Genomic DNA, 26907 nt, shown 5'->3' on the forward strand with positions numbered 1-26907 from the left:
CCCCCCCCCGCGCCCCCCGCCGCAGGCTCCGCCTCTCCGCGCTCGCCCAGCCCGCACACACACGTGCCACCGCCCATCCAGCTGTGGGAGCGCACGTGCGGGCGCGCGCATCTGGCGGGCGGGCGAGCGAGCGAGCGAAGCTTTGGCGTTTCTCTTGCGCAAGATCCCGCGTTTCCTCCCTCCCGCCCCAGCCAGCCGCCTGCTCCCCGGCGCCCCTCCCCGGCCCGCCCCTGCAGCTCCCGGGTGCTCCGCGGGGGGGGGCTGAGGTGGCAGCTTCCAGCCGAAGACAATCGCGTGTCAGGCGCTGCGAGGCGCGGGGTGCAGGTGTCAGTTCGCCTCTCCCCGCCGCCCGGTGCGCCTCGCTGGCTGCAGGCTGGGGTCGCTCCCTCTCCCCCTGCAGGCGGCCTGCGAGGGACGCCGCTGAGCCCGCCCGCTGCCCGCCCCGCGGTTTACCTGCTGCTCCGGCGGTGCGCGTCCCGCGCGCTCCTGCGCCCAGCACCATGGACAGCTCCTTCCCCGCCAACTCCAGCGCCTGCGGCCCCTTCGCGCCTCCCTCCGCCGCCTGCCCTCCCCTGCCGCCGGGCGTCTGGGGCAACCTGTCCGGGCGCCCGGAGGAGCCCGGCTGGAACCAGTCCGACCCCTGCAGCGGCACCAACAGCAGCCAGGGGGGAGGCGGCGGCGGCAGCCCGTGCCCGGCGAGCGGGGTCAGCCCCTCCATGATCACAGCCATCACCATCATGGCTCTCTACTCCGTCGTGTGCGTGGTGGGGCTCTTCGGAAACTTCTTGGTCATGTATGTCATCATCAGGTAAGGGGCTGGGCAGGGGCAGGGGGCAGACGGAGGCTGCCCCGGGGCCAGGGGGGGCTGTGTTCGCGCACGGAGGCTGGGGGGCCGGAGGGAGAGAGACCAGGGAGGCTATAAAGCGCCAACCACTTTGTTTCGTATTAGTCACATTCCTCGGCACCGCTCGCAACCCGGGAGCAGCTACGTGGCGCCAGACAGTGCGATTGCTTGACACCGGGGTGGGGAGAGAGGGGACATGATGTCTTTGCCTTGATGAGTCTGGCTGGAAGGGGGGCGGGGGAATCACTCTTGAATTGGCTCGGCTGAAAGTAGGGTCCTGCTTGGGTGTGCTGGCCACTTGGAGAGGAGCTGAGATTCTTGCAAGTTGCCTCTTCCTGCTTCAGGGACACGGGACGTGGGGGGAAAGATCCTTTAGACAGACCTCTCTGTTTTCCTCTTTCTGCTTTGTGGCTAATCGCAGACGATATTAATGTATTGCTAAAATACCCTATGGGAGGCATGACGCCTCTGCTAGGGGTAAACTGAAGAGGCTCTGGGGAAAAGTTGTACTCTAGGTCTGATAGCGAGAGAAAAATATTTCACAAAGATCAGCTCAAAGGAAGGCAACTGACCTTTCTGCCTCATGAAGGAAATTTCAGCAAGGCTCAGAGGTGAGCTGACTAAACGAATAATAATAAATTAGAGAGAAAGAAATTAACACAACGCGCCACAGAAGCAAAAGTGACGTCTACTTGTTTAGGTGGCAATTTATAATCTTCATGGCTGTGATTTATAATCTGGTAATCACTACCTGAGAGTCCAGAACAAATGCTAACAAATAAGTGGAGATAAATGCATTTGCTCAGAACATTTGTGATGTGCTTTCACACGGAACTCTAGCACACTAGCTATGGAGACAGAAGGATTAAAACTATGATTCTTTACTACACACACAGGTGAATATTATAACACCTAACCTTTCTCTCTCTCTCTCTCTCACACCCACACCCACCCACACCCACACACACACTCTCTCTCTTTCTTCCTGGGGCTCTGTAGTCTTCCCCTTGAAATTAATGCAAAATTCCCACTGACTTCTACTAAGGAAAGGATCGGGCCCATTAAAACTAATTACTGCTTTTTCGATGTTGTTGCACTCTTTCTTAGCTTTCTCACAGATAATCCCAATTCCAGAGAAATATATTTACTAGTGGGACAACTGTTATTCAAAGGAGCAATTTAAGATTTTAAGAGTTTTTTTTAAATAAGTTGCAGTTCCTTCATGACTGAGTCCTCTACACTTACAAATCAGATTTCTTAATACAAGGCAAGTAAGAGAGGAATGAAATTTGCTCCTTACATTTGTGTAACATTTAGGAGAAATCAGATTACAATCACTTTCTCTGAGAAAACAGCACCATCTATTGAAAGCAATGATTGCAACAGATGGAATTGCTGTAGGAAACTGGGGTTTCATTTAGAATACATATTCTTGGGAGAAACAACACTTTTCTTGCATTAATTTTAATGTAATTTGTAAAGGTTAGGTTTTCATGATGTGATGAGAAGAGGAAATAGAAATAATTCTATATATTAAAGCAAGGTAATATGTTGTTATCCTGAGTGGTCCTGAAGTTATAAACCGTTAGTGTTTTAAATAAATAAAAATAATATGATGCCTTATAGATTCATAGATTCTAGGACTGGAAGGGACCTCGAGAGGTCATCGAGTCCAGTCCCCTGCCCTCATGGCAGGATCAAATACTGTCTAGACCATCCCGGATAGACATTTATCTAACCTACTCTTAAATATCTGTAGAGATGGAGATTCCACAACCTCCCTAGGCAATTTATTCCAGTGTTTAACCACCCTGACAGTTAGGAACTTTTTCCTAATGTCCAACCTAAACCTCCCTTGCTGCAGTTTAAGCCCCTTGCTTCTGGTTCTATCCTTAGAGGCTAAGGTGAACAAGTTTTCTCCCTCCTCCTTATGACACCCTTTTAGATACCTGAAAACTTCTATCATGTCCCCTCTCAATCTTCTCTCTTCCAAACTAAACAAACCCAATTCTTTCAGCCTTCCTTCATAGGTCATGTTCTCAAGCCCTTTAATCAGTCTTGTTGCTCTTCTCTGGACCCTCTCCAATTTCACCACATCTTTCTTGAAATGCAGTGCCCAGAACTGGACACAATACTCCAGCTGAGGCCTAACCAGCGCAGAGTAGAGCGGAAGAATGACTTCTCATGTCTTGCTCACAACACACCTGTTAATGCATCCCAGAATCATGGTTGCTTTTTTTGCAACAGCATCACACTGTTGACTCATATTTAGCTTGTGGTCCACTATAACCCCTAGATCCCTTTCTGCCGTACTCCTTCCTAGACAGTTTCTTCCCATTCTGTATGTGTGAAACTGATTGTTCCTTCCTAAGTGGAGCACTTTGCATTTGTCTTTGTTAAATTTCATCCTGTTTACCTCAGACCATTTCTCCAATTTGTCCAGATCATTTTGAATTATGACCCTATCCTCCAAAGATGTTGCAATCCCTCCCAGTTTGGTATAATCTGTAAACTTAATAAGCGTACTTTCTATGCCAATATCTAAGTCGTCACTGAAGATATTGAACAGAGCCGGTCCCAAAACAGACCGCTGTGGAACCCCACTTGTTATACCTTTCCAGCAGGATTGGTAACCATTAATAACTACTCTCTGAGTATGGTTATCCAGCCAGTTATGCACCCACCTTATAGTAGCCCCATCTAAGTTGTATTTGCCTAGTTTATTGATAAGAATATCATGCAAGACCGTATCAAATGCCTTACTAAAGTCTAGGTATACCACATCCACCGCTTCTCCCTTAGCCACAAGACTTGTTATCCTTACCAAAGGCAAAAGCAGATTAGTAGTTATTTTCTAAAATTGTTGTTTTTCACTAGTTTAATCTTGTCATTTTAAAATACATTTGTATTTTCCAGGGAATACAAGCAGAAGGGAACTTTTTAATGTCTGATTCAACCTGGGACTAATTTGACAGATTGGTGCAGCAGGGCACAATTAGCAGGAATAGCATGGAAACTAGTTGCTAGTGATGAGTGCCATATTGTAACTGAAAGGGCAGAATGGAGACAGTCCCACAGCAACTGCTTGCATTACAGCAGCAACCACAGAAACTTCACATTGGACATGTTTCCCAATACTGAAAATCTTAACCGTAAAAGTACAGGATTTGAGATATTGATGAGAGTAGAAATTTGTCTCACCCACAGTATATATTTAAGAGCAGTAGTAGCATGCTAGTGAATTTATGGCACACCAATTAATAAGCCAACTTGGCTGACAGGGTTAATGGAAATGGAGATTCAATAATATGCATCAGTGGCTCCAACTGGAGTAGTCCTATCCCAGGCCAGGGAGCTGTTGTTTCAAATTACCCTTTAGGGACTGGATTTTAAATTGAAATAGCTGGAAAGATCCTATACCACTCCGTGATTTTATCTAATCAGCAAAACATGCCGTTTCCTGGCAACTTTCCAGCTGTACAAATACTTCTAAATGGCATGATGACCATATTTGTTTGATACATGTAGTGAATGTTTTCCACTGGGGAAAATCAGATGCATAATATAATAGAGTAAGGATGCTTGTAAATAAGTATTGGTTTGAGGTTGTTTAGTTATGCCAGCTGAACCTGTTAAATATCCAATAACCGATAGTACCATTTTCACAATCTTTGCATTTATTATTATTTGTATTACAACATCACCAAGAAGCCTCGGTGTCCTAGACACGGTAAATAGTCATTTTAAGGAACAGTCTCTGCCCCAAAGAGCTTACAATCTAAATAGACAAGACAAAGAGTGGGAGAAAGGAAGTATTATTACTTTCATTTTACAGATGGGGATATGAGGCACAAAGAGGTTAAGGGTGGGATCCATAAAGGTACTTAGGCACCTAAGTCTCAGTTTTAGGCACCAGTGAGATCCACCAAACTCCTGCTTGGCTGCCACATAACCTTATAAGTGGCTAAAGTCACTCAGCACCTATGTTTTTGCAGTAAAAGTTCCCTATGAGCCTGTGTTCCTGCCTGTGGACATGTGCACTGCTACCTCATTCTGGGTATCTGGGTACCGACCTCCTGCCTAAGCCCCAGAGTGATTCACAAACCAGAGGAAGGTATATGTTTGGCTGCTTAAGTTTGGGGTGGGGGGGAGGGGGATTTGATGCAGTGGGCATGCTAAAAGGCTGCCTACCAGATTGGGCTCCTCAGGTGAGTTCGCACAAAACAGCAAGGGATGAAGGGGATGAGGCCTCCCTTATAATCTTTAGCCCAGTGGTTAGGGTATGCAGGTGGAATAGGAGAGACTCCTGGTTTAAGTCCCCCCTCTGCCTGATATGTAAAAGGGATTTAAATAGAGATCTGCCACTTTGCAGTTCAGTGCTTTAACCACTAAGCAGTAGAGTCATTCTAACTATTTGTGACTCAATTAATATTTACTTATTTAATTAAAATGGTACAACTTCAAGTGGAGAGATTAAGGGAGATCTGCACCAGAATATTCTATTATTTCAATGTGAGTTAGGCACCTAAATACCTTTGAGGAATGGGAGTACCTTGGAGGATCAAGCCCAACAAGAACAGTAATGAGTTGATCTTCAGAGATGTTGAGCTTCAATAACTCCCAATAAACCTGGCTCCTTTGGAAATGTGGTCAAAAGCACATGGAGTTGCCCCACAGTTAAGCTGAAAGCTGTATTAGAAGTATTCAAACATCTACCCCCCTAGCTCCTCCAAAAAGAAAAGCTCTTTCTGAAATTTTGCACACCACATCTCATCCCTGGGTACATTATCTTTTCAGGAAGTTTGATAAGGTTAAGAAAAGGGGGGTTAAAATTATGAGTTTTGGGCCTTGATTGTGCAAGTCCTTGCATAATGTTCAGGGCTAACTATAATCCTCCATGCTACTACTCAAGCCATTTCTGCATCTGGTCCCTTACTCTCCTGAGCAATGAGTTAAGAGGACAAGTCGAAGAGTGGCAGACATAGGCTTAAATGTGAATCTCAGTATGCAAATTAGGTGCTTTGATTATCTGTTTGCTCTTTTCCTTGACCAAATTTTTGCCACTACGGAGGAGTGACTTGGCAGCTACTCGGCAGCATTCTCATTGATGCAGGATCAGATTCTCCAGCACACACTGACTTTCTCATCAGTTTTTAACTTGAATGTATATATACACCATTCTGTACCTGCGTCCTGTCCAATCAAGTCCTTTGTAGCCAACTCTAAGTTGTTTCCGTCAGTGATGATCAAGCAGCTCCTCTGCTGTGTTTCTCGGTGATACAATAGAACTCAGGTTTTATCACCCTCCATTGATTTTTTGACTATTGTGGTGCTATGTTAGCTATTTTCTTTATGGATTCCATATGAATATTAATTCCAAAATGAATAGGGTGCTGTAATGCTTTTGAAAAGACATGAAGGCGAATTATAATTTTCTTCTTAAATTAATATTTTAGTCGGCAAACGTTAGGCAACAACAAATGTGACTTCTAGCTATTGAGTGGCACATAGATACAGTGTGCTATTAGTAACACAGTGAATTCAGTTACCAAAGCAATCTGTGGGCGCTGTCCTGCTCCCATTCAAGTCAGTGGGAGATTTGTCATGGATGTGCATGGGAGAAGGATTGTGGTCTAAGGGTCAGTTCTTCAAAGCTCTTTAGGCACCTAACTTCCACAGATTTCAATGGGAGGTAGCTGCCTAAATACCTTTGAGGATCTGAGGCTAAGACTTTAGCACGTCCAGTGTTAGAAAGATATAATACAAATGTAGTCAACCATCCTTGACACTACACGCATGTCTGGAAAGATGGAATATTTACCTCAGAGCTCAATCCTGCAAGGTGCTGAGAGGAGCTTAGTACCCACAACACCCAGTAAAGTCAATGGGAACTGAAGGCACTGCACACTTCTCAGGATTGGAGCCTTAACTGCATTTCTCATAAATTAAGACTGAAGTACCCTTGCTGATGTGTTCTTTCAAGAAATGCCTTGTATCTTGACGGTAAATGATTTGTCTAGTACCATGAACTTGAAATTACAACATAAGAATGGCCATACTGGGTCAGACCAACGGTCCGTCTCTTCCAGTATCCTGTCTTCAGACAGCAGCCAATGCCAGGTGCTTCAGAGGGAATGAACAGGAGTGGGCAATTATCAAGTGATCCATCCCCTGTCATCCACTCCCAGCTTCTGGCAGTAGAAGCTTAGATGAAAGGAGTTTTTGCCAAATGATAGAAAACAAAATTCCTCCCTTCAGATGTCTCAGAACATTTTTTTTACTAATGATTTAAAGAGAAGAGAAGCTGTGATTAAGCCCAGTGAAATCAATGAAGTCTTTCAGTTGATTTCAGTGGGTTTTGGATCAGGCTCTGTAGGAACAAAAATAACATTACTTTTACTTTTTATCCAAAATATGCTTTATATATTCAAACAATTGAAAATTATATTTTGTTCTTTCAGTCCAGATATGGTGGTTAGAACCCAACCTATTACCAGGACATATTTCAGAGTCATCCCTTTGTGATCAGATGGAGAAGGGGAGCAGCAGGCAACAGCCAGTCCAGACTGCACATGGCTGAGCTGTGTGTGTTAGTTACAGCTAAAACAGGTCAAAAAATTTTTTTTAAAGTTATGGTTGAAAAATTGCCCTTTTTAAAACCAAACATTTCACACAAAACCCTTAACTTTCTCTAAGAATTTTGCTTGCCATGGCATTTTTCACATTTATCCCACTTTTTTATCAAAACTATTACCAACATTTTCCATGTGAAAGCTGGGAATTCTGATTCAGCGTGGGTTGGCTTCTAGTAATGCAAGTAGCCATGACCCCTCGCTAGGTGATCCTGTGTTAGCATGAGGCAGGAGAAGAGGAGGAAGAAGAGTCCTCAAGGATCAGAAGCAGGAGACAGAAGAAAGTCTGTTCAGGATTTGGATGAGGGGCAGTAAAGGAGGAAAATGGGCTTAGCAGGATAGTGAGGGGCAGTGGTGAAGGAGAAAGGCCCCTCAGAGCTTATGATGGGAGGCAGAGAGAAAGTCTAGGGTCAAATTAAGCCTATCCAGGGCACTAAGCACACCACACCATTAGAAATCAACCTAATGCTATGGCACCCCTTTTGTAGCAACCCAGATCATCTCTCTCCTCTGAAGAGGTAGGGTGGCAGCATTGGGGTTCCCCCCAGTACCTAGCTCAATAATGGAGGTGCATCTGCTTGGGTGAGTTGGTTGGACACACTGCACTCTTCTGCTCCTGCCACCCATACAGTGATTTGCTGGACTGGTGTTGTTAACACCTCCTTGAGATGCATTGTGAGATTCACCCCTCTCAGAGTGTAATTTCAGGGTCTCTGCAAACTCAGACTAATGTCTCTGCATCAGCTGCACTGCGGGTGCATTTTCAAATTTTTCTTCACAACCAAGAAGACTAGAAACTTTTTTTTTAACTGAAAGACAAGTGTCTCACGTAATCGCAGGACTCCAGGAGCGGGAGCCAAAGTGCCTATGCCTCAATCCAGGCTCAGAGTGGGGTACCAAAGGGATTGAAAATGTTGATGCTGATGTGTATTTTTATAGGAAGGCTTTTGGAAGGGGATTCAGTGTTTCTTTTTCTTGTGTTATGTGTCAATGTTGGGTGAATGTAATTTTTTCTTTGCTTATTTTGTGGAGAATATTGATGATTATTTCTTCAGATTCTTTCTGCTTTTGACATGTGGTATGTGGGTTTTTTTGTTGTTTTTTTTTTGCTAATGGCAACAGTGGGTTTATCTTGCTTGGTTTTCTTAATTGCTTTTTTGAGTGGTGAAACAGTGTTTTTGGGAGTGTTTACAAATGTTGTGGGATGGGAGGGGTTAGAATTTAATGTGTGTTGTTTGGAATGCTGTACATTAGAATCCCATTAACTTATTAATGACCAAGAGACCCGCTGCTGAGCTATTGAAATTGGCAAAAGGCCTGATCTAAAGCCCAGAGAATTCAATGGAAGTCTCCCGGTGGGAGCAAACAGTAGAAAAGCAAAGGTGATGAACCACAAAATATGGTTTATATATTCAAATACTTAAACTGTATGTTGTTATTAATTACTGGGTAATGTTCCAGGATACACTACTACAGCAGAATTTGTAAAATGAATGAATTCTGGGCAGTATGTTTCCTCAGTGTAACTGTATTTGATAATAGGCATTTGCAAAGTAATGGAAAGAAACTGCATTTTTCTGCAAATTATAGAGTGTGAGTTAGCAAATTCTACTGGGTTTTTTTTTTTGTTTTTTGTTGTTGTTGTTGTTTTTGTGTGTTATGTGCATGTTTCTGCAGTGCAGAGGCCCTGATCTAATAATGGTGTTATCAGCAATGGAATTCTGTCAGAAATCTATTTGGACAACCCATCTCATGAAATTATACCTAACAATCACTCCAAGTGCAGAGCACTAAAACCAAATCTCACTGTGAATGTTTTCGGGGAGGAGGGCTGCAATAGTGCTGCAGTTTTAACTTTCTTCAAAGTAGGATAAAAACTATGTGCGGTGTCTGGGACACTAACATCCCTTTTTCTGTTTATGGTATTATTATTTTTAGGGCTGTCAAATTAATCACAGTTAACTCAAGTGATTATCCTGAAAGAAATTAATTCAATTAAAAAAACTTAATTGCCGTTTTAATTGCACTGTTAAATAATAATAGAATACCAATTTAAATATATTATAAATGTTTTGGAATTTTTTTTATATTTTCAAATCTATTGATTTCAGTGACATCACAGAATACAAAGTGTACAGTGCTGACTTTATATTATTTTTATTACAAATATTTGCATTGTAAAAAATCTAAACAAAAGAAATAGTATTTTTCAATTCACCTCAGACACGTACTGTAGTGCAATCTTTTTATCCTCAATGTGCAACTTACAAATGTAGAATTATTTTTTACATAACTGCACTCAAAAACAAAACAATGTAAAACTTTGGATCCTACAATTTCACTCAGTCCTACTTCTTGTTCAGCCAATCGCTAAGACAAACAAGTTTGTTTATATTCACAGGAGATAATGCTGCCCACTTCTTATTTACAATGTCACCTGAAAGTGAGAATAGGCGTTTGCATGGCACTGTTGTAGCTGGCCTTGCAAGGTAGTTACATGTCAGATGTGCTAAACATTCGTATGCCCCTTAATGCTTTGACTTGTAGCTTGCACTATTATTTGTTTATCTTTCTTACAGTGCAAATATTTGTAATAAAAAATACTATAAAGTGAGCACTCTACACTTTGTATTATGCATTGTAATTGAAATCAGTATGTTTGAAAATGTAGAAAAACATCTAAAATATTTATAATACATTTAAATTGGTATTCTATTATTGTTTGCCAGTGCGATTAAAACTGCGATTAATCATGATTTATTTTTTAATGGTTTGACAGCCCTAATTATTTGTTAGTTTTAGTAGTCATACCAGGGTACTGACTTTCTTAAACTTTTCCTTTAAGGCTATACTAGTATTTTATCAGAGCCGCCTGGAGGACAACAATTCTGGTTTGTGGCAGCTTTCAAAATTTTTGTTCCGCACTAGCACAAAACCAAAACCTTTTGAATGTTTTCATGAAAAATAGAATTGTGTTGAAATGTCTGTTTTCAGATTGAAACATGAGGTTTTCTGGTCAGGAAGGTGTTTTGAGTCCAGGGCTTGCTGATTACTTCAGACCACAGACAGCAACTCTCATGCTCTATAGCTTGGTGGATAGAGCTCCGGCTGGGCTGTGGGAGATCCTGCTTCAGTCCCTTGACTCAGAGTGATCTGGCATGGCAAACTCTGCTGTGAATCAAGGACTTGAACCTGGGTCTCTCTCAGTCCAGTGCAAACCAGTGATCAGCAGGCTATAGAGTATGATAAAGTTTTTCTCAAGTATTTCAGCTTTGACAAAGTGACACTTTGTCAAAAATGTCTCTTCCAGCACTAATTTTTACTTGCTCACTGTCTTGAAGCAGCACAAGAATTGAGTGTTGCAGACATGCTGTACTGTTGGCATTGCATCGTGCAGGGATAGCATCCCAGGGCTGCTGATTTGGTATGAATTACCCTTTGTTTCATACCAATTTATACCTTTTCATTCCTTTGTGTGCTTTGCACAAGGGGGTGGGATGACTGGGCCCAAAAAAGGTAGTTTTGGTCTGAATTCTGATATAGATAGGAGGTCAGTGAAGGTGATGGAGAATGCTGTGCATGTGCTGGAAGAAGACTCGACAACTCTTTCTCTGACAAGATGTAAAGCTTTAGTCATTATTCACAGGGAAGAATAAGGGCTAAAAATGACAAGTATCAAGGGATTACAAATTAAGGCATTCGTAGACTAAGACTTTGTCAACACTAGCACTTTTGTTGGCAAAACTTTTGTCAGTCAGGGGTGTGAAAAAACACACCTCTGACCAACATACGTTTCACCGACAAAAGTGCTGCTGTGGACACTCGTTGGGGTTGGTTTAATTATGCCGGCAGGAGAGCTCTCCCACCAACATAGAGTGGCTATACACTGTGCCGCTGTAAGATCTGTAGTGTAGCCATAGCTTACGATGCGAACTGTTTGGAGCAGGCATAGGTTGAATAACCAGACAAAAATCACTGTAAAGGAGATTTTATCAATATTCACGGGCTGGTTAGAAATATATTAGATCTAAACTTTTTTTTTTTATCTTTGTATACATTGAGGAGTAAGAGGCTGGCATAACATGGTGTGTACAACACATTCTTACTTTTGTATTATTCTCCCTGTCCTCTAACTTCCCCCTCCTAAGTTATCATTAACTCTATTTGTAACCCTTCTTTATTTAGGTCCAGAGACAGCCACACTTGTTTACATTATCCCCAAGGTACTCAGAGTAAGGAAGGACAGTAGAATGTAAGTCCTTAGATTGTAAACTCTTTGGGTCAGGGATCATGACATTTCTGTGTTTTTAAAGAAGCTGAGCACACTTTGGAAGTTAAATAAATGGTAAATAGCAATTAATGTGGTACACATTTTCAGTATTTGATTGTGGGTTAGGTGGGGGGGGCGGGTTGGAGGGTCATTTTTGTTTCTATCAAAAATAGATTAACTGAGAAGAAAATAGTGCATGTTTTGAGTACTCAAACCATCACAGTTCCTGATTAGTAGTTAGCCCTTTGGTGATATGAAAAATGCATCCCAGTTATATGTTGCATTAAAGTCCATATGGCTAGCATTATTACTATGAAGTTATTGAACAGTTATGAGAAAATACCACCTGGTATTTCACATTAAATAACCTGAACACCATCGTAGCTATCAGTGTATTGATCTATGTCTTTTACATTTACAGAAAGACAGGTGTCTGTGTTTGCATACCATCTGTGATTGAAATTTAGCCTGTGTAATCTCTACAGCTTGGTAAATGTTTGACTATCAAGCAATTTTCCCCCTAGAAATCAAGGGAACCAAATTGATGAAAAGCATTTATACCTTAGTATTCATTTTATTAGAACTTGAACAAAGGATGAACATGACTCAAATGCTCTTTTCTTTATCTTTATTCAGCCTCATTAACAAAATCTATATTAACATTTTTTACATTGAAATATCACATTTAGAATAAATTGGGTGTCCCAGGGGATTGGTAATGGACCACATAAGATTTCGTCTTATTTAAATCTAGTCCAGACTGCCACTGACCAAAAGTTGGTTACCATTTAGAGATTAATCCTGTGAGGTTATCTGATACCATACCTCTGCTACACCCTTGGATGATTTGGTGCAACGCATGTTACAATATCATACCTGGAAGCAAATACTGGGTGTAGAGAATGTTGCATTTCATAAAAGGAATGTTATACAAATTACCACCACCATGCAACACAGGAACTCTGGGAAGAACTGTGCTTCTGAGGAATGTCCCTGAAGCACAATGCCTCTCAGACCAACCTCAGGACAATACATCTGTAACCCATGTCTTACTTTGCCTAATTAGCTTTATTTAGCTTTGTCACTAGATGCAACTGTGTAACAATCCTGCAACTCTTTGTTAATTATAGTAATTGTGGTCAGATAACAGTGCCAGGATGAGATCAACATTTATCATCTAAAGTTATTTGTCTTGCAGATATCATACTAAGTGATTTAAGGCATTTGTATTCACTTCACATACAACTCAGAGTGATGAGTTTGCTGATTTTCCTTAAAGCTAAGGACCAAATTATATCCATGAAGCTGCATGCACATGTGATGACCAGTTTTGACCCATATATTACAAAGCCAAAGTCACTCCACTTTGCTACTTGTTGTTCTCAACTAATAAATTAGAGTAATTATTGAGCCAAATTCTGCCCTTACCTCCACTAATGGAAATTTGTAGTAAATCAATTTGCTCTAGAAGGATTACTCAGAATTTACCCTGGTGAGCCTAAGGACAGGATTTAGCCCAGGACTCAAAGTAATTAGCTGTTAAATACAGAATGATTCTATTTTTATGGACCATGATTCATATGGAAATTTCCATCGGAGTTCAAACCAATAATTCATCTAGTCCAGTTTGCTGTCTGATCATGGCTGTGACAATCAGGTCCACACAGCACAGGAGGAGAACAGATTTACTCCTGCCCCCAAATTGAGCAGTTGAACCAACTGATTGCATACTTTATTATTGTACTACAAAACTATCTCGAGTGAGGCCTTTTATCAAAGCTTGTGATGTTCTCAACTTGATGGGCATTCTGAGGTACATGTTATAGACTGTGATTATGAATCTGTAGAAAACTGCTCCTAACTAGTACAACTTCAGCTACTCCTCACAGCAGGGAGGGGCACCTCCCAAGGCAGGTGTTTACAGGAAACCAGCTTCAACAAGTACCCAACCCTTGTCCAGCCCAGGAAAAGGCAATGGTGTACCATTAAAGTCAATGGGAAGACACTGAGCCATCAAGTTCAGCTATCAAGTCCAGAGGGAATTTCCCCCTTTCTGAATAACCATGAGTCAGTATGCTAGGGGAGAAATGGGGCGGGAAGCCTCTTTAAAAGGCTTGAAACAGTTTTTTTCATCCAGAAACTAGGGGGGCAGCCTCTAAGTGGGAAGCTGTCTGTGAAATGCTGGATCCTTGCTCAGGGTAGGGGGCTGAGAAACTGTTTAAAGGCAATAGGTGACTTGTATTAGAAAAGGGAATTTATCTAGTATGGAAGCGCAAAGCCTGAAGTTGCACTTTTATGTTTATTTTCTGTGTAACTTGTATGCGTTTGCTCTCCCTTACTAGTTCATCTTTGAATCTGTGGATTTTCTATGACATAAACTTACTTATTTTTACCCCAAGCAGGTCTCTGTTGTACAAATTATGTGAAATGTGCATGTACTGAAGTGAGCTGATAAGCGGGGGCTGTTTCATGCCTTCAGGGTTACAAATCAGAAGATACAATTCGGTAGTTAGGAACTCTGGATTTGAGGAGATTGTGGGCTGAAATATTGCTGGTGTCACCCTGCAAGGAGTAACTAGGGTGGTGGAAGCCAGCGTGAGACCTGGTGTTTGGAGGTAGCATAGTAGTATCAGAGATCTGAGCCATAGCAACACAGAATTAAAGCACCCCAAAGCTACAGGGAAGCCGTGACAGAACACCTTGGGGGTCTGGGTGATCTCCAAAATGTCACAGTGGCTGATACTAGTGGGTTTAGAGGAAAAAGCAAGAAACCCTGGAGTTAATTATGGAATAAGTAGAGCTGGGAAAATAATGAATTGTTTTGGTTTGATGGCCATTCCAAAAATAGATAGATATAATTTTGGCTCAAACTGATTTTTTTTTAAATTGTTGGCAAATTGACAAGTCAAAAAATTGAATTGTTTTAGGGCAAGCAAAAGGGTTCTTTTAGACAAAAGGGAAGTGTTTTGTCTTGAACCATGTTTGATTGGTGTTTAAAATATTATTAAATAAATTTTGAATTAAAAAATTTCCCAGCAGCCATGAAGCATTGCTTGTGTGCACACAGGTCCTGTGGAGTATTCCCGCAAATGTTGCATTTGTTACCATGGATGCAACCACTGATTTTTCTCCAAAATACGTTTCACTGGAAGCATGGGGGAGGGAAGGAAGGTGAGTAGTTGAAGTTGAGAGTGGTTTTCTGGCAAAGCAAATATACCCTAGAAAGGCCCCCTGCTAGATAATGAGGATATACTGTATGTATTAGCAACATTCATCTTTTCTCAGTGGTGTATTACACAACTCGTATGGCAGCAACAGCTACTACTGGAGACCCACCTTGTGTCATCTACCTAGTTATAATGGGACTAAGTTAAAGGTGGTTTGACAGTCTTACCTCCTTTGACTGCAGGGAAGTTCGACAGTCTAAACACTTTTGACTGCAGGGAAGTTTCACCCATTTACACTAGAGTTGATATGGCTCCAAATGTTCTTACTGTTTATTAGTTTGTGTATCAGAGCATTCACTTTACAGTAATTTCTTTTTAAAATGAAATTTCTCTTCACTGCAAGTCTGGGAAAAGAGGAGGATTAAGACAATAAGAATATTTTTGCACTGAAACAGAAAACTAAAGAATTTTTTCCCCTGGCACTTCTTTCTCTTTTACAGATGTATTGTAATAAAGAAAGAACACATTATCAAATTGTTTTTATTTAGTGCAGGCTCCTGCCATGGCTCTTTCCATACATATATGTGCAATAAAAAAGAGGAAATAAAATCAGGAGATAAAAACAGTGGTAAAATAATTACATTATATAAGCTCTGCAGCAATTACACATTCTAGCTAAAATAAATTCCTTACTCGCTGACTGCTAGATTCTTTGCAGTCAAAGCAAAAAATGTTGCCTCAAATGGCAGATAAGATGTCCTCTCTGAATGGAGATAAACTGCCATTCTTTGAGAACTAGGGTGGTGAGAAGAAAAAAGTGTTTTTGTTCAATCTGGGGGAGGACTAATACCAGTAAATAATTCATAATAAATCATGGACAAAATGTGAGTTGTACCTCCATTGGGAGAAAGTGATGGGAGCCAGGGGGAGAGGCGCCATTAAAAAAAAAGCAACAAGTAATTTAATGGGCAACTTGAGCCCAAGGCCCAACACATTAAAACAATTAATTAAAAAACTGAATATCAGACAGCCTCAGTGAGACGTGCAAGTGGGTGTCACATTATTCCCTACAAGACCAGTGGCAGGTGGCTAAAAATGAACTGGGACCAACAATTACCTCAGCTTTCATGCCCTCCTTTCCAGAAGCTGCGTCGCTGCTGAAGCTGCTAATTGGCCCTGAATGCACAAGAAAGGGCAGTGAACACACAGGCTTCTCCAAAGGAATTTTTAGTCTTTTAAAGCTACTTCCTTCTCCTACCCTGCAGGTGTTTTGTGACCACAGAGTGGGGATTAGCGTTAGTATGGGAAGAGAGTAGCTCAGAGGGCAGAGCCTTGGAGGAAGAAAAAAAATGTAGGGGAAGAGACACGTTGGGGCAGGGGAATAGAGTCCAGGGGAAAGAATGAGGTGAAGGAAGGATATTGCGGGGAGGGGAATCCACAGAATAAAAAACCAAAGAAATGAGAGGGAGGAGTTGGGTGGACAAAGACTGGTCTAACCTAACCTAACCAGTTGACCTACACCAATATAGTAGCTATGCTCTGGTCCAGTACATTCTACATTCAGATCTACTGTATATCTTTTCAAATGCCTCTGCAGAAATTCCTTTGAGAAGCTGCACATCATCTAGCAGTTATGTGGGGAGAGAAGGGGGTTGTCTCCAGCAGTAAAGCCAGAATTTGGATTATTTGGTGGCATTACTGCATTCCATGCTGAGCACAGCAAGAACTATAACTGTTCAGTGTGCTCACCGTTCTGGTATGCCCTCCCATCACTCTGCTGCACGCTATGCCTTTGCAACTCTTTCCTTTCTGTGATGTTCCATGGCTCATTGCTGAATTACAGAGCAGGTAGTGGAAAGCAAATAAGTTCCACATTTCCAAAGAAGCCATTTGGACTGTATTATACATATTGTGCAGTTATCTAAGAATCAGTGCAGTTTTCCTGGCTTCCATACAGCATTTATCATTTTTGTAACTATTAAGTAGAAACAAAGTATTGTCCCTGCATTTACACATGCCTCCTAGACTATGGCTAGCAAAAGTCCATGGACAACAAACAGAGTCTTGTCAGCTTGGCCTGGATCATAAGGACTGCATTTTGTTAGAACAGAGGTTTGGCCCAACATCCTATTCAAAATGTATCCTTCTCCTAACTGATGTAGTCCAGAAAATTGCCTTCTTCCATCCCAGAAGTGGCTGCATATCTATTAAACTTTTGCAGAACAAACATTTAAGTCTCTCCTTTGAAATTTGTCCTGACCCACCACCCTAATAACCACCACCACACTTCTTTGGAGTCCTCTAACTAAACAACCACAGTCCCTAAAACCCAGAGGTACATTCTTCTCTCTCTCTCTCTCTTTCTCTCACACACACGCGCCATTTTGAACTCTTATAATTAGACACATAGCTAGTTAACTTCATCATCATCTAACTGGACTGGGCCAGGATAAGTTGACGAAACCGCTCAGGTCTCTCAGCTATGTCCATTTTCAGCTTTTGTCAAAATGCTATTTCAGCCAGCTCTTCCCAACTCCCTAGTTGTGTTCTGTACATGCCCCTGGTGACCCAGGGAAGCAGTCCTGACAGTAAGGGGTATGGCAGGAGCTACTGAGGGAGCTGGTGAGTCAGGCATGGAGCATGAGGGGTTCAAGTTTTAGGGAGGTGGGGAGGGGTTTAGTTGAAATGGAGAAGCCTGCATGCAGAGGCAATGTCCGTGTGAGAGGCCCAGAGCAAGGAAGCCCTGTGTTTCTTTGCCACTATAGTGGTACTTGAAGGGCTTGCCCTGGTGCTTCTGTCTCACTTCCTCAGAGCCCAAAAGCACCAGTGCTGTACAAAGCCCATCAAGCACCAATGCAGAGACACTGAGCTCCTTCTAAACTGTTGCTTCAGCATGCAAATACACCCAGGCAGCCATGACACAGGGAGCCCATGTCACTTCTTTTCCTTGGCACAGAGAATCTGTGTTCCCTCACATCCCAGCCCTCACCTGACTTTACCCTCACCCACCTGAGCATGCATTTTTGGGGCTCAAACTTTCCCTTTCAATAGTCTCTTAATGACATCAGTTTCTGAACAGGAGGGCTTGGGGAAGGGGGCGGGACGGCAGAACGGACAGATGCTTGCAAAAAGATTTCTGAGCACTACATATTTGTGCTGTTTTATGATCAGATACAAGGCTGGAAACAGGCTCAAAGAGCTGCAGCCATGCCTAATGCCCCCGCAAATAAATCTTACTCGCCAACTATATGTTGGATATCAAAGCTTTATTGCAGATAATACTGTGCCATAGCATATAACTGCAGCTAGGATTGAGACAAAATGATATACCTGAGTTGAGTATATACTGTACTAGTGGACACAGGTCTTCTGTTCTGGCAAGTGGTACATATGCAAAGAAAGGGTAAAGAGATATACCTATAACACCGTGGTGTGATCACCACTTGATTGTATACCTCAGGGATCATATGGTTCTACACACACACACAGCTAAGTATGGAACACACAGTTTTGACTCCAGACATGCAATTTTTTTCTTCTATCATGGCACAAAGATGAAATACTTAAGGGGATGCTGAGGTCAGTAATTACCAGCTCTAGGCACCAGCAAAGCAAGCACGTGCTTGGGACAGCACAATTCCAGGGGCAGCATTCCGGCCATTTTTTTTTTTTTTGCTTGGGCAGTTGCGCTTTCGGAGCTTGGGGCGGCGAAAAACTTAGAGCCGGCCCTGAAGTCAGTACTAAATGCAAAGTGGACTTTGCTCTGAGCATTAAAAGCCCAGTAAGAATTGAAAGTATTTGGTACTCAAAGACTCACTAAGAACTGTGCAGAACTGGGCCCTGAGCCCACTGTAGGCCACAGGTACTGTGCTTATTGTATAGTTTGGGGGACATGTAGCACATATCCTCATGCCATCAGGTACAAAACTAGGCTGTTGGACAAGGCTGGCCTGGAGAAGTGTCTATTTCCTAATCCATCTCTTTAACAATATAATACAGAGCACTGTTGCTACCACACCATTGTGCTGCAAGGTTTGCTGTACGTGTCAGTATAAAAAGCATCTCTCACTAACACTCATCTGATACCTCTGAACTGAATGATTCCTTGCAGTTCCTTTCAGTAAGGAAAGGAACAGCAACTTCAGTAAGTTGTACCACTTGTGTTAAAGTGCCATGAATTAACAATGGTAAAAGCCCCAAAAGAAAACATGTCCTTGCTAATTATTGCTTTATTAGGGGGAATACATTATCTGGGCCTGTATACAAGATTAATCAGAGCAGCCATGAAAATAAATGCTAATTTAAATTAGTTCAGCTTGGCATATTTCATGCATTTTAATCATCTGAAGCCCACTCAAGGAGACCTCAACTACATAAACTAGTTTAATGCATGCATCCATCTGAATGTAATAAGTCTTCATTTGTTTTAACAAGTCATTTGTGCACAGAGGGTGTTAGTTTGGGGAGATAATTTAATGTCCCCGAGCACAGCAGAGAGAGATTTGTAGGAATTATGTCTGTTATTTGTATACAGGTCTTTCCTGCACATTTCCTAATGGCTGGCTTGTCTTGTTTCAGTGAGCACAGCAGCAGCCTAACATTTTCATAAGAGCCTTCTTCCTGCAAAGAAACTCTTAAAATGACATCACAGCCAATTTCTCATTTATTTTCCACCTCCTGTGCGCTCACCAGACCAGATCTTGGCCCCTGCTCTGGCCCCTATGTACCAATCTGGTGGCCCTAAAGCCAGAAAGTTGCTCTAATAGGACAGTCAAGGATTCCTCTAGCTTGGAGTTCCACCAGCTCCACCCCCCTCTGATGTGACAAGCACACCCAGGGAACATTAGGAACAAAGTTGGGTGAGGCAGGAGCAGTATTCAAAATGCATGCGTCAAGCCTGGAAAAGTCATATAATCATGATACTTAAGCTACTTTTTAGTTGCCTTCTGGCTTTAAGTTCTGAATCTTTCTAGGGTTTATATTTTCAAGCATTTCTGTGCAATCCTGAGGATGAGAAACCTAATGTGTATTTTAATGAAAGCTGCGATTTTCACACTGCTGCGTCTTGCCCCCATTTGTATTGAGATGATGTCGAGGGCAGCTTAGGATCTGGCCCATTTTTGGACAGATATAAACAACTAAACAAGATGCAAGGCATTGGAGAAGCAAACCTGTTACAAATAAGAAACTTCAACACCTGCAACCCGTAGTTTCAATTTAAAAAAATGAATGCATTTCTGTCCTGTAGAAATTTGGATCCATTTCCTAAGGGTACCCAGGAGAATAGTAGTTTGGTTCCCATTTTTCATTGAAAAAGGAGACAACATTGCTAGTAGAATAAGTTTTTACATAAGCAGTAAGAGAGTGAGTGTCAGCTATGCAGGAGAAGGGAATGCAACTTAAAGCATGACAAATAGAGTTGAAGGCCTACTGTGAAGATAAAAGTGGTTTAAAGTAATAGTCATGCATTAAATTGCCAAGGAAGATTGACAAACGATGACTCACGTCTCATCAATATTACAACAAGTTTTAAAATTCGCGTTTATTTTGTTCCAAAATACCAGTGTATTCCCATTGTTGCTGCACTGAGACCACATGGGCCATGCCATCTGCTTTAGTCAAATAATTTCCAGTTGTCTGGAATCTTATGCATGGTGAGCTGGGATGTCTGTGTCCATTAATATTCTTCTCCTGCAGCATGGCAGTGATCCAACAAAGCACATGCTTCATTTTAAGTACAGGAAGTCCCATGGAAGTCATTGGAGCTACTGACATGCTCAAAGCTAAACAAGTATTTTAAATACTCTGCTGGACTGAAGGCTAAATGAGGGCAGAATTTACCTTGTAGCCCCTTTAGAAAGGTACACCACCTTTTCTTGTGCTAAGTCTGGCCACAATGCTCTCAAAATTAAATAAAGATGAGATTTTTTTTTAAAGTCTTATTAATGGATGCTGATATTGTAATTTGCACGTGGTCTGTCTGATTGGTAAGTATTAAAACCAGCACTGGGATAAAATATTCACAACCAGGGACGGCTCCAGGCCCCAGCACGCCAAGCGCGTGCTTGGGGTGGCATGCCGCGGGGGGCACACTGCCGGTCGCCAGGAGGGCGGCAGGCGGCTCCAGTGGACCTCCCACAGACGTGCCTGCAGAGGGTCCGCTGGTCCCGCGGCTCCGGTGGAGCATCAGCAGGCACGTCTGCGGGAGGTCCACCGGAGCCACGGGACCGGCGACCGGCAGAGCACCCCCCGCGGCGTGCCGCCATGTTTGGGGCGGCGAAATGGCTAGAGACGCCCCTCTTCACAACCTCAATTTTTTTTTGAAGTATTGCAATTCTGTGAAAATATAAGTAATGTTTTGCAAAGTCAAATCCTGCCCTTTCTTACAAACAGGCCTATTGCGATATAAACTCCTCAGCATTTTCAGAATTTCAGCTGTTGAAATTCCATATGCCAAATGTTGACATTCAAATTTTCACAGGTTTGATGCAAAGCTTTTTTTTTTTTAAATGCAAAAGCATTTAAATGAAAAAGATATTTTTCAGGCTTCAAAGTTGCCTTAAATAAAATTCCAACTTTTTAAATTCTTAATAATTTAAACCCCCTATCATATTACTTTACAAATGTTACTACATATATTTTAACTTATGCAGATGTCCTACAATACACATATACACACATACTTACCTTCAAGGTACTGTAACTCATCATAGCTGCCCGTAGGACTGGATAACAGAAGAGTCTATGCACAATACTCACACAAGCAGGTTGATACCTAAACAGAAAACATACATAACAGCTGTGATGAAGTCTTTGGAGATCTATATTTTAGGGAATTATTGTTATATTTGTATGATGTTAAAATTCTTTTAAACCAGTTACTTCAGTAATCTATTTGCACACCGACATGATGCTGGACATATGAATAATCCCCTTATTTGGACAAATAATCACTTTTAATGCAGTGCATCTTTTAGAAAAAAGCCATTTATATAATCCAAGGGTTGGCAACCTTCAGCACATGGCCCATCAGGGTAATCGGCTGGTGGGCCGCAAGACATTTTGTTTACATTGACCATCCACAGGTGCGGCCCCCCCGCAGCTCCCAGTGGCCGTGGTTCGCTGGGGTATTACCCTGATGGGCTATGTGCTGAAGGTTGCCAACCCCTGATTTAATCTTTAAAATGTACAGTAGAGACAGATATTTAAGACCTGATCAGGCTCTTGAGAGCCAAATGCTTTCAGTAAGCATGAATGCTCTGCTTCCTTTATATTTAAGAACAGATCAGTTAGATATTTGACGATTACATAGTGCATCAAGTAAGATCCTCCATCAGTGGTTTATATAGTTCATGAAATGAAATAATTCACAGTCTACGAACTTTTAAGGCCCTACTGACAATGACAGCAAGAATGAAAGTATCTGAGCCTGGTCTGCCCTAGGAAATTAGATCGGTATAACTGCATTGCACAGGGGTGTAAAAAATCTCATCGATCCATCCTCCGCCGCTCAGGGAGATGGATTACCTACACTGATAGGAGAATCCATCCCGTTGGCACAGATAGTGTCTTCACTGAAGCACTACAGCAGTGCAGCTGCAGCATTTAAAGTGTAGAAAAGCCCTTTTATGTGGTATGGCATGTTGTTGTCCCAGCTTGCCCCCTGTGGCCAGATGTGGCATTGCGGCAGTGCTACCTCAGTTCCCACCCACCATCCTTTGGGGTACCTTGGCCCTCAGCCAAACCACTTTGTAGAGCCCCACCCCTGTCATGGGTGCAGCTTCCTTTACCAAAGTCCAACAAAAAACAAATAGAAAACCAAACCTTCAGCTCAGTTGGGCTCAGCCAGCCACCTCTTCCTCACAAGTAGCTTTCATCTGCTACCGTTTGTCCCTACCCCAAGCCTTGGGCTCCTGTTCCCTCAACATCCCCACTGTTCAGGGGCTGGCACACTCCTCCCCTCACTCAGGGGTTCATGGAGACTACAGTTTCTCAAGACCCTTGTCACCCCTGGAGTAGCTTATCTGCTCTCCTTCCTCCATCTCAGCCTTCTTTCAGGCTGCTTGAGAGAGAGAGAGAGAGCACAAGCATGTACATACACAAGTGAGTACACTGTACACTTCCCACCTCCATTCCTGTGGGTCTTCTTCCTTCAGGTGGGTTCACCCACCTCTTTATGGCAACAAGCTATATTCTCCCCCAGCTGAGATTTATTTCCAATTAGGCCTGGCCCACCCTCTGGTGCAAGCAGGCTGGTTAACTGGCTCTCAGGCACATACTAACCCTTTCCTTCCAGCAAACCATCACCTACCAGCCAATTTTTTCTCCCTCCTCCCTATCTGTTGTTTTGATAGCTCTGGCTTTTTCTGAATCTCTCCCACATGGAATCTCCCACAACAGCTTCAGTATCACTTAGGATCCCAGCAGCTTCGTCTAAGTACCTCTCCACAGGAAAGAAGTATGGGTACTCTGAGAATCTCGCACAGAACCTATGCATCTCTCAGATCACGTTTATGTTTGTTGAGTAACATAAGTACTCACCATTCTGTCCTGGCAGAGTGGGGAGTGGCAGTAGAATGAGCAGCCTGGGTACTTTTTTGTTTCAGAATGCATTCTGTGCTTAGGTTTATAATTTAGATACAGAATTATGTATCATAATTTCCCAAAAGAGCACTATGAGTATGATTCCAACAGCTTGCTGTTTTAGTTTTAAACTATTAGAAATCTATTAAAAAAACAAAAACATTAAATGTAGTTTGCTTATGGTTGTAGATACACAGTACTATAAAATGAGAAAATTAGGAGATTAGTAGCTGCTTCCGATATTCTGCTAGATCAGAAGTTTTCAATGAAGTTCTTGAGACCATGTTCAGGTTGTGCAGATCTGTCTAAACTAGTTAATGGTGGCTGCCAATTCCTTACAACCAGCTGCTGTTCAGTAAAACTTCTAAACAGAGCAAGGCAAGAGAAAGAAACATAGAATATCTTCCTTTACATCTTTTACGTCTTTCCCCGGAGGGCCTCCTAAAAAGAACTTTAGTAATTTGTTTCTTTTACAAATCAGTCCTTAAAATGTAAAGACATTTTCTGTTTGGTAAGACACTTTATATGTTATTTTGTGGGACCACAAAGGAGTTTAATTAAAAAAAAATCATATGACCCACTGAGAACTGGACAAACAATGGGCTTAGCAACCTAGGAAGCAATCAGATTCCAGAGCAGAATAGCCTGAAACTTACTTTGAGAGAGAAAGTTTCATTTTACCTCTGCAAACCTTTTAGACTCAGTGACCTCATGCAGTATCAAATGGCTTAGTGAATACTAAACTATAGGATGTTCACAAAGGTTAATGAAACAAAGAGGAAGTTAATGCACCACTCAGAGCAATATTAAGGGTCCATCTATACTACAAGTACTACAGGAGCACAGTTATAGCGCTGCAGCGATGCTGCTGGAGAGTTATAGCATAGACACTTGCTACAGTAAAGGAAGGGGTTTTACCATCCCTGTAAATCCACCCACTAGAGAGACTGGAGCTAGGTGGAAGAATCCTTCTGTCCATTTACCTAGCTGTGTCTACGGGATTACGTCAGCCTACTTATGTCATATAGGGCACAACATTTGTCACAGCCCTAAGCAATGTAGCTAGGTCAACCTAAGTTTGAGGTGCAGACTAGGCCTAACTCAAATTAAAATACAAAAAAAAATACCCCAAAACCCTCCCTGTTCTGCTGTGATTGAAAGGTACTTGATAGATTTAAAACTAACTACACTTCTAAAGAGTTAGTCCTTATATTAACAGCAGCTCTCTTCTCATTCAATTTTTCCTAATTATGTAAGTCACTCAGACCAACATACCAGCTCAGGATATGAGATCGTCTTACATTTTCCACTGTTGTAACTTAATTATAGTAAATTTGTTATTTAATATTGTAAGTTTTAAATATAACTTTCCTAAAATTAGTAGCAGGCCAAAATCTCTTAAAATAAAATTGGATTTTTAGACATATTGGACATTTCTCTTTGTTTACTTCACCAAGAATCTGGTTCATTGCAACGCCACAATATATATGATTTAGGTCTCCATTTTTATGTACCACAGTTCCAATACTTAGTAGATACAGCAGTTCTTTTCATCTAGTGTGGTGCCCAGTGAATACTAAAAGATATTTGTTCAATCAGTTTTTGACTCAATTGTGCTTCAGCCATAATGGTTCTTCTGCAAATTTTCTCCTAGATTGCACTGTCACTTATTAGAACAATGCTTCGTTTTGTTTTACAAACATTCATGGAGGTGTTTAAAAATATTTCATTTGAAGCCTGTGCATTAGACAGTTGCTTGATTAAATAAATTGAATCTGAAAATCTCAAAGCCAATACTGTTGTTTCACAGATGCTTCCTACAGGTAAGTCATTGGTATTGATTTTATTTAATACTGATAGCTGTGTTCATTCACCCACTTTGCTGATTTTTCTAGGTACACCAAAATGAAGACTGCCACCAATATCTATATTTTCAACCTTGCCCTGGCAGATGCCCTAGCAACAAGTACTCTGCCATTCCAGAGTGTGAATTACTTGATGGGAACATGGCCATTTGGTCCAGTCCTTTGTAAGATTGTTATGTCCATAGACTACTACAATATGTTCACAAGTATCTTTACACTCTGCACCATGAGTGTGGATCGCTACATAGCTGTTTGCCACCCAGTCAAGGCTCTTGATTTTCGCACTCCCAGAAATGCCAAAATTGTCAATGTCTGCAACTGGATTCTTTCTTCAACCATAGGTCTGCCGGTTATGTTCATGGCAACCACAAAATACAGGCACGGTGAGTCTGACTTTCATAACTGGGATTGAGTTAAACTGAATGTTTAAATGCTCACTCTCTTTCTTAAGACCTAAGCACTTTCTCTCTTTATTTTAGAGGTTTGGGCCTCAATTCTGACCTCACAGCTGTATAAATCAGGAGAAATCATTGGTATGAAATTAGTGGAAATGAAAGCAGCATCAGGCCCCTTCAACATGTTTAAAATAATACCTGCCACAAATTCAGTAATGTTATAGAAAGGCTTTCTATATGAAGTATAGTTTGGTATTCTAGACCTATGATGATTGTCATATCGGGGGAAAACAAAATGAGATCTGTGGTTTGGCTGACAAAAGAGAGGGTATATGTAAGCAGCGGTGTATTCACCAAAGCTGATGCAGGAAATAAGATGGGAACTGTGAATTTGGGGGCGGGGAGAACGGTAATAGTTTCAAAATTCAAAATCTTTTGAATTTCAAATTCTATTTTCAACCAACACTATAGTTGGTCAAAAAATGGTGTGGTGGGGGAGGCAGGGGAATTTCTTAAAAATTCTCTAAATTTTTCCTGTTTATTTTTTGAATTTCAAATTTTTGATATTTCGTCACAATTCAGAAAAATGTTGGCCAGCTTTAGCATTCACTGTAAGCTATCAATGTTGAGGCACTCCATTATAGTCAAGCAAGTCCTTTGGAGCCAGTGGGGTTCCATAAGGACAATACTTGATTCTGTGGTATAAAGTCTTATCCTCCACATCTACTCTGCCCCTCCAAAAATCAAAAATCTATCTATACAAAAGATACACCAAGTACTGCAGATGAACATGTATGTAGATGAAGCCTGTCACATCATGAGATGTCCACAAACTATAGTTGACAAGTAAGGAACATACTTTCAAGGGCTTTTGTTTCTTAAAATATGCTTCCAGTTTTCATGTAAGAAAAATTATTATTGACCTATTAAGAGCCTCATCCAAAGCCCAAGGAAATCAGTGGAAAGACTCTCATTGACCTAGGATCTGATCCTGAGCCAACTGAAGCTAGTAACAAAGTTCCCACTGATTTCAAAGATGCAGGATAGAGCCTTAATGCACTGGATCAAGCCTTAACTATCAGAAAGTGTACAGGGCATCACTAGTACAAACAAAAGCATTTATAGTCTAATCCTGCAAACAGATTTGCCTG

At 41.7% G+C, this 26907-nt stretch overlaps 1 protein-coding gene across 2 annotated transcripts in view; it reads left to right on the plus strand.

The window, feature by feature from the left end:
* Positions 1-385: 385 nt before the first annotated feature.
* The window catches only part of OPRM1 (opioid receptor mu 1), a 36326-nt gene continuing 9804 nt past the window's right edge, over positions 386-26907 (plus strand). Inside the window, exons 1-3 of one of the 2 annotated variants that reach the window (XM_045008537.1) lie at positions 728-808; positions 11662-11728; positions 25392-25744. In XM_045008537.1, the coding sequence (XP_044864472.1) occupies positions 796-808; positions 11662-11728; positions 25392-25744 (433 nt within the window). In that variant the 5' untranslated portion in view covers positions 728-795. Of the gene's footprint in view, positions 809-11661; positions 11729-25391; positions 25745-26907 lie in introns of both variants that reach the window. The other variant, XM_045008536.1, reaches the window with a different exon arrangement.

Source organism: Mauremys mutica, chromosome 3 (genome assembly GCF_020497125.1).
Source record: "Mauremys mutica isolate MM-2020 ecotype Southern chromosome 3, ASM2049712v1, whole genome shotgun sequence".
In the NCBI taxonomy this organism is placed as follows: domain Eukaryota; kingdom Metazoa; phylum Chordata; order Testudines; family Geoemydidae; genus Mauremys; species Mauremys mutica.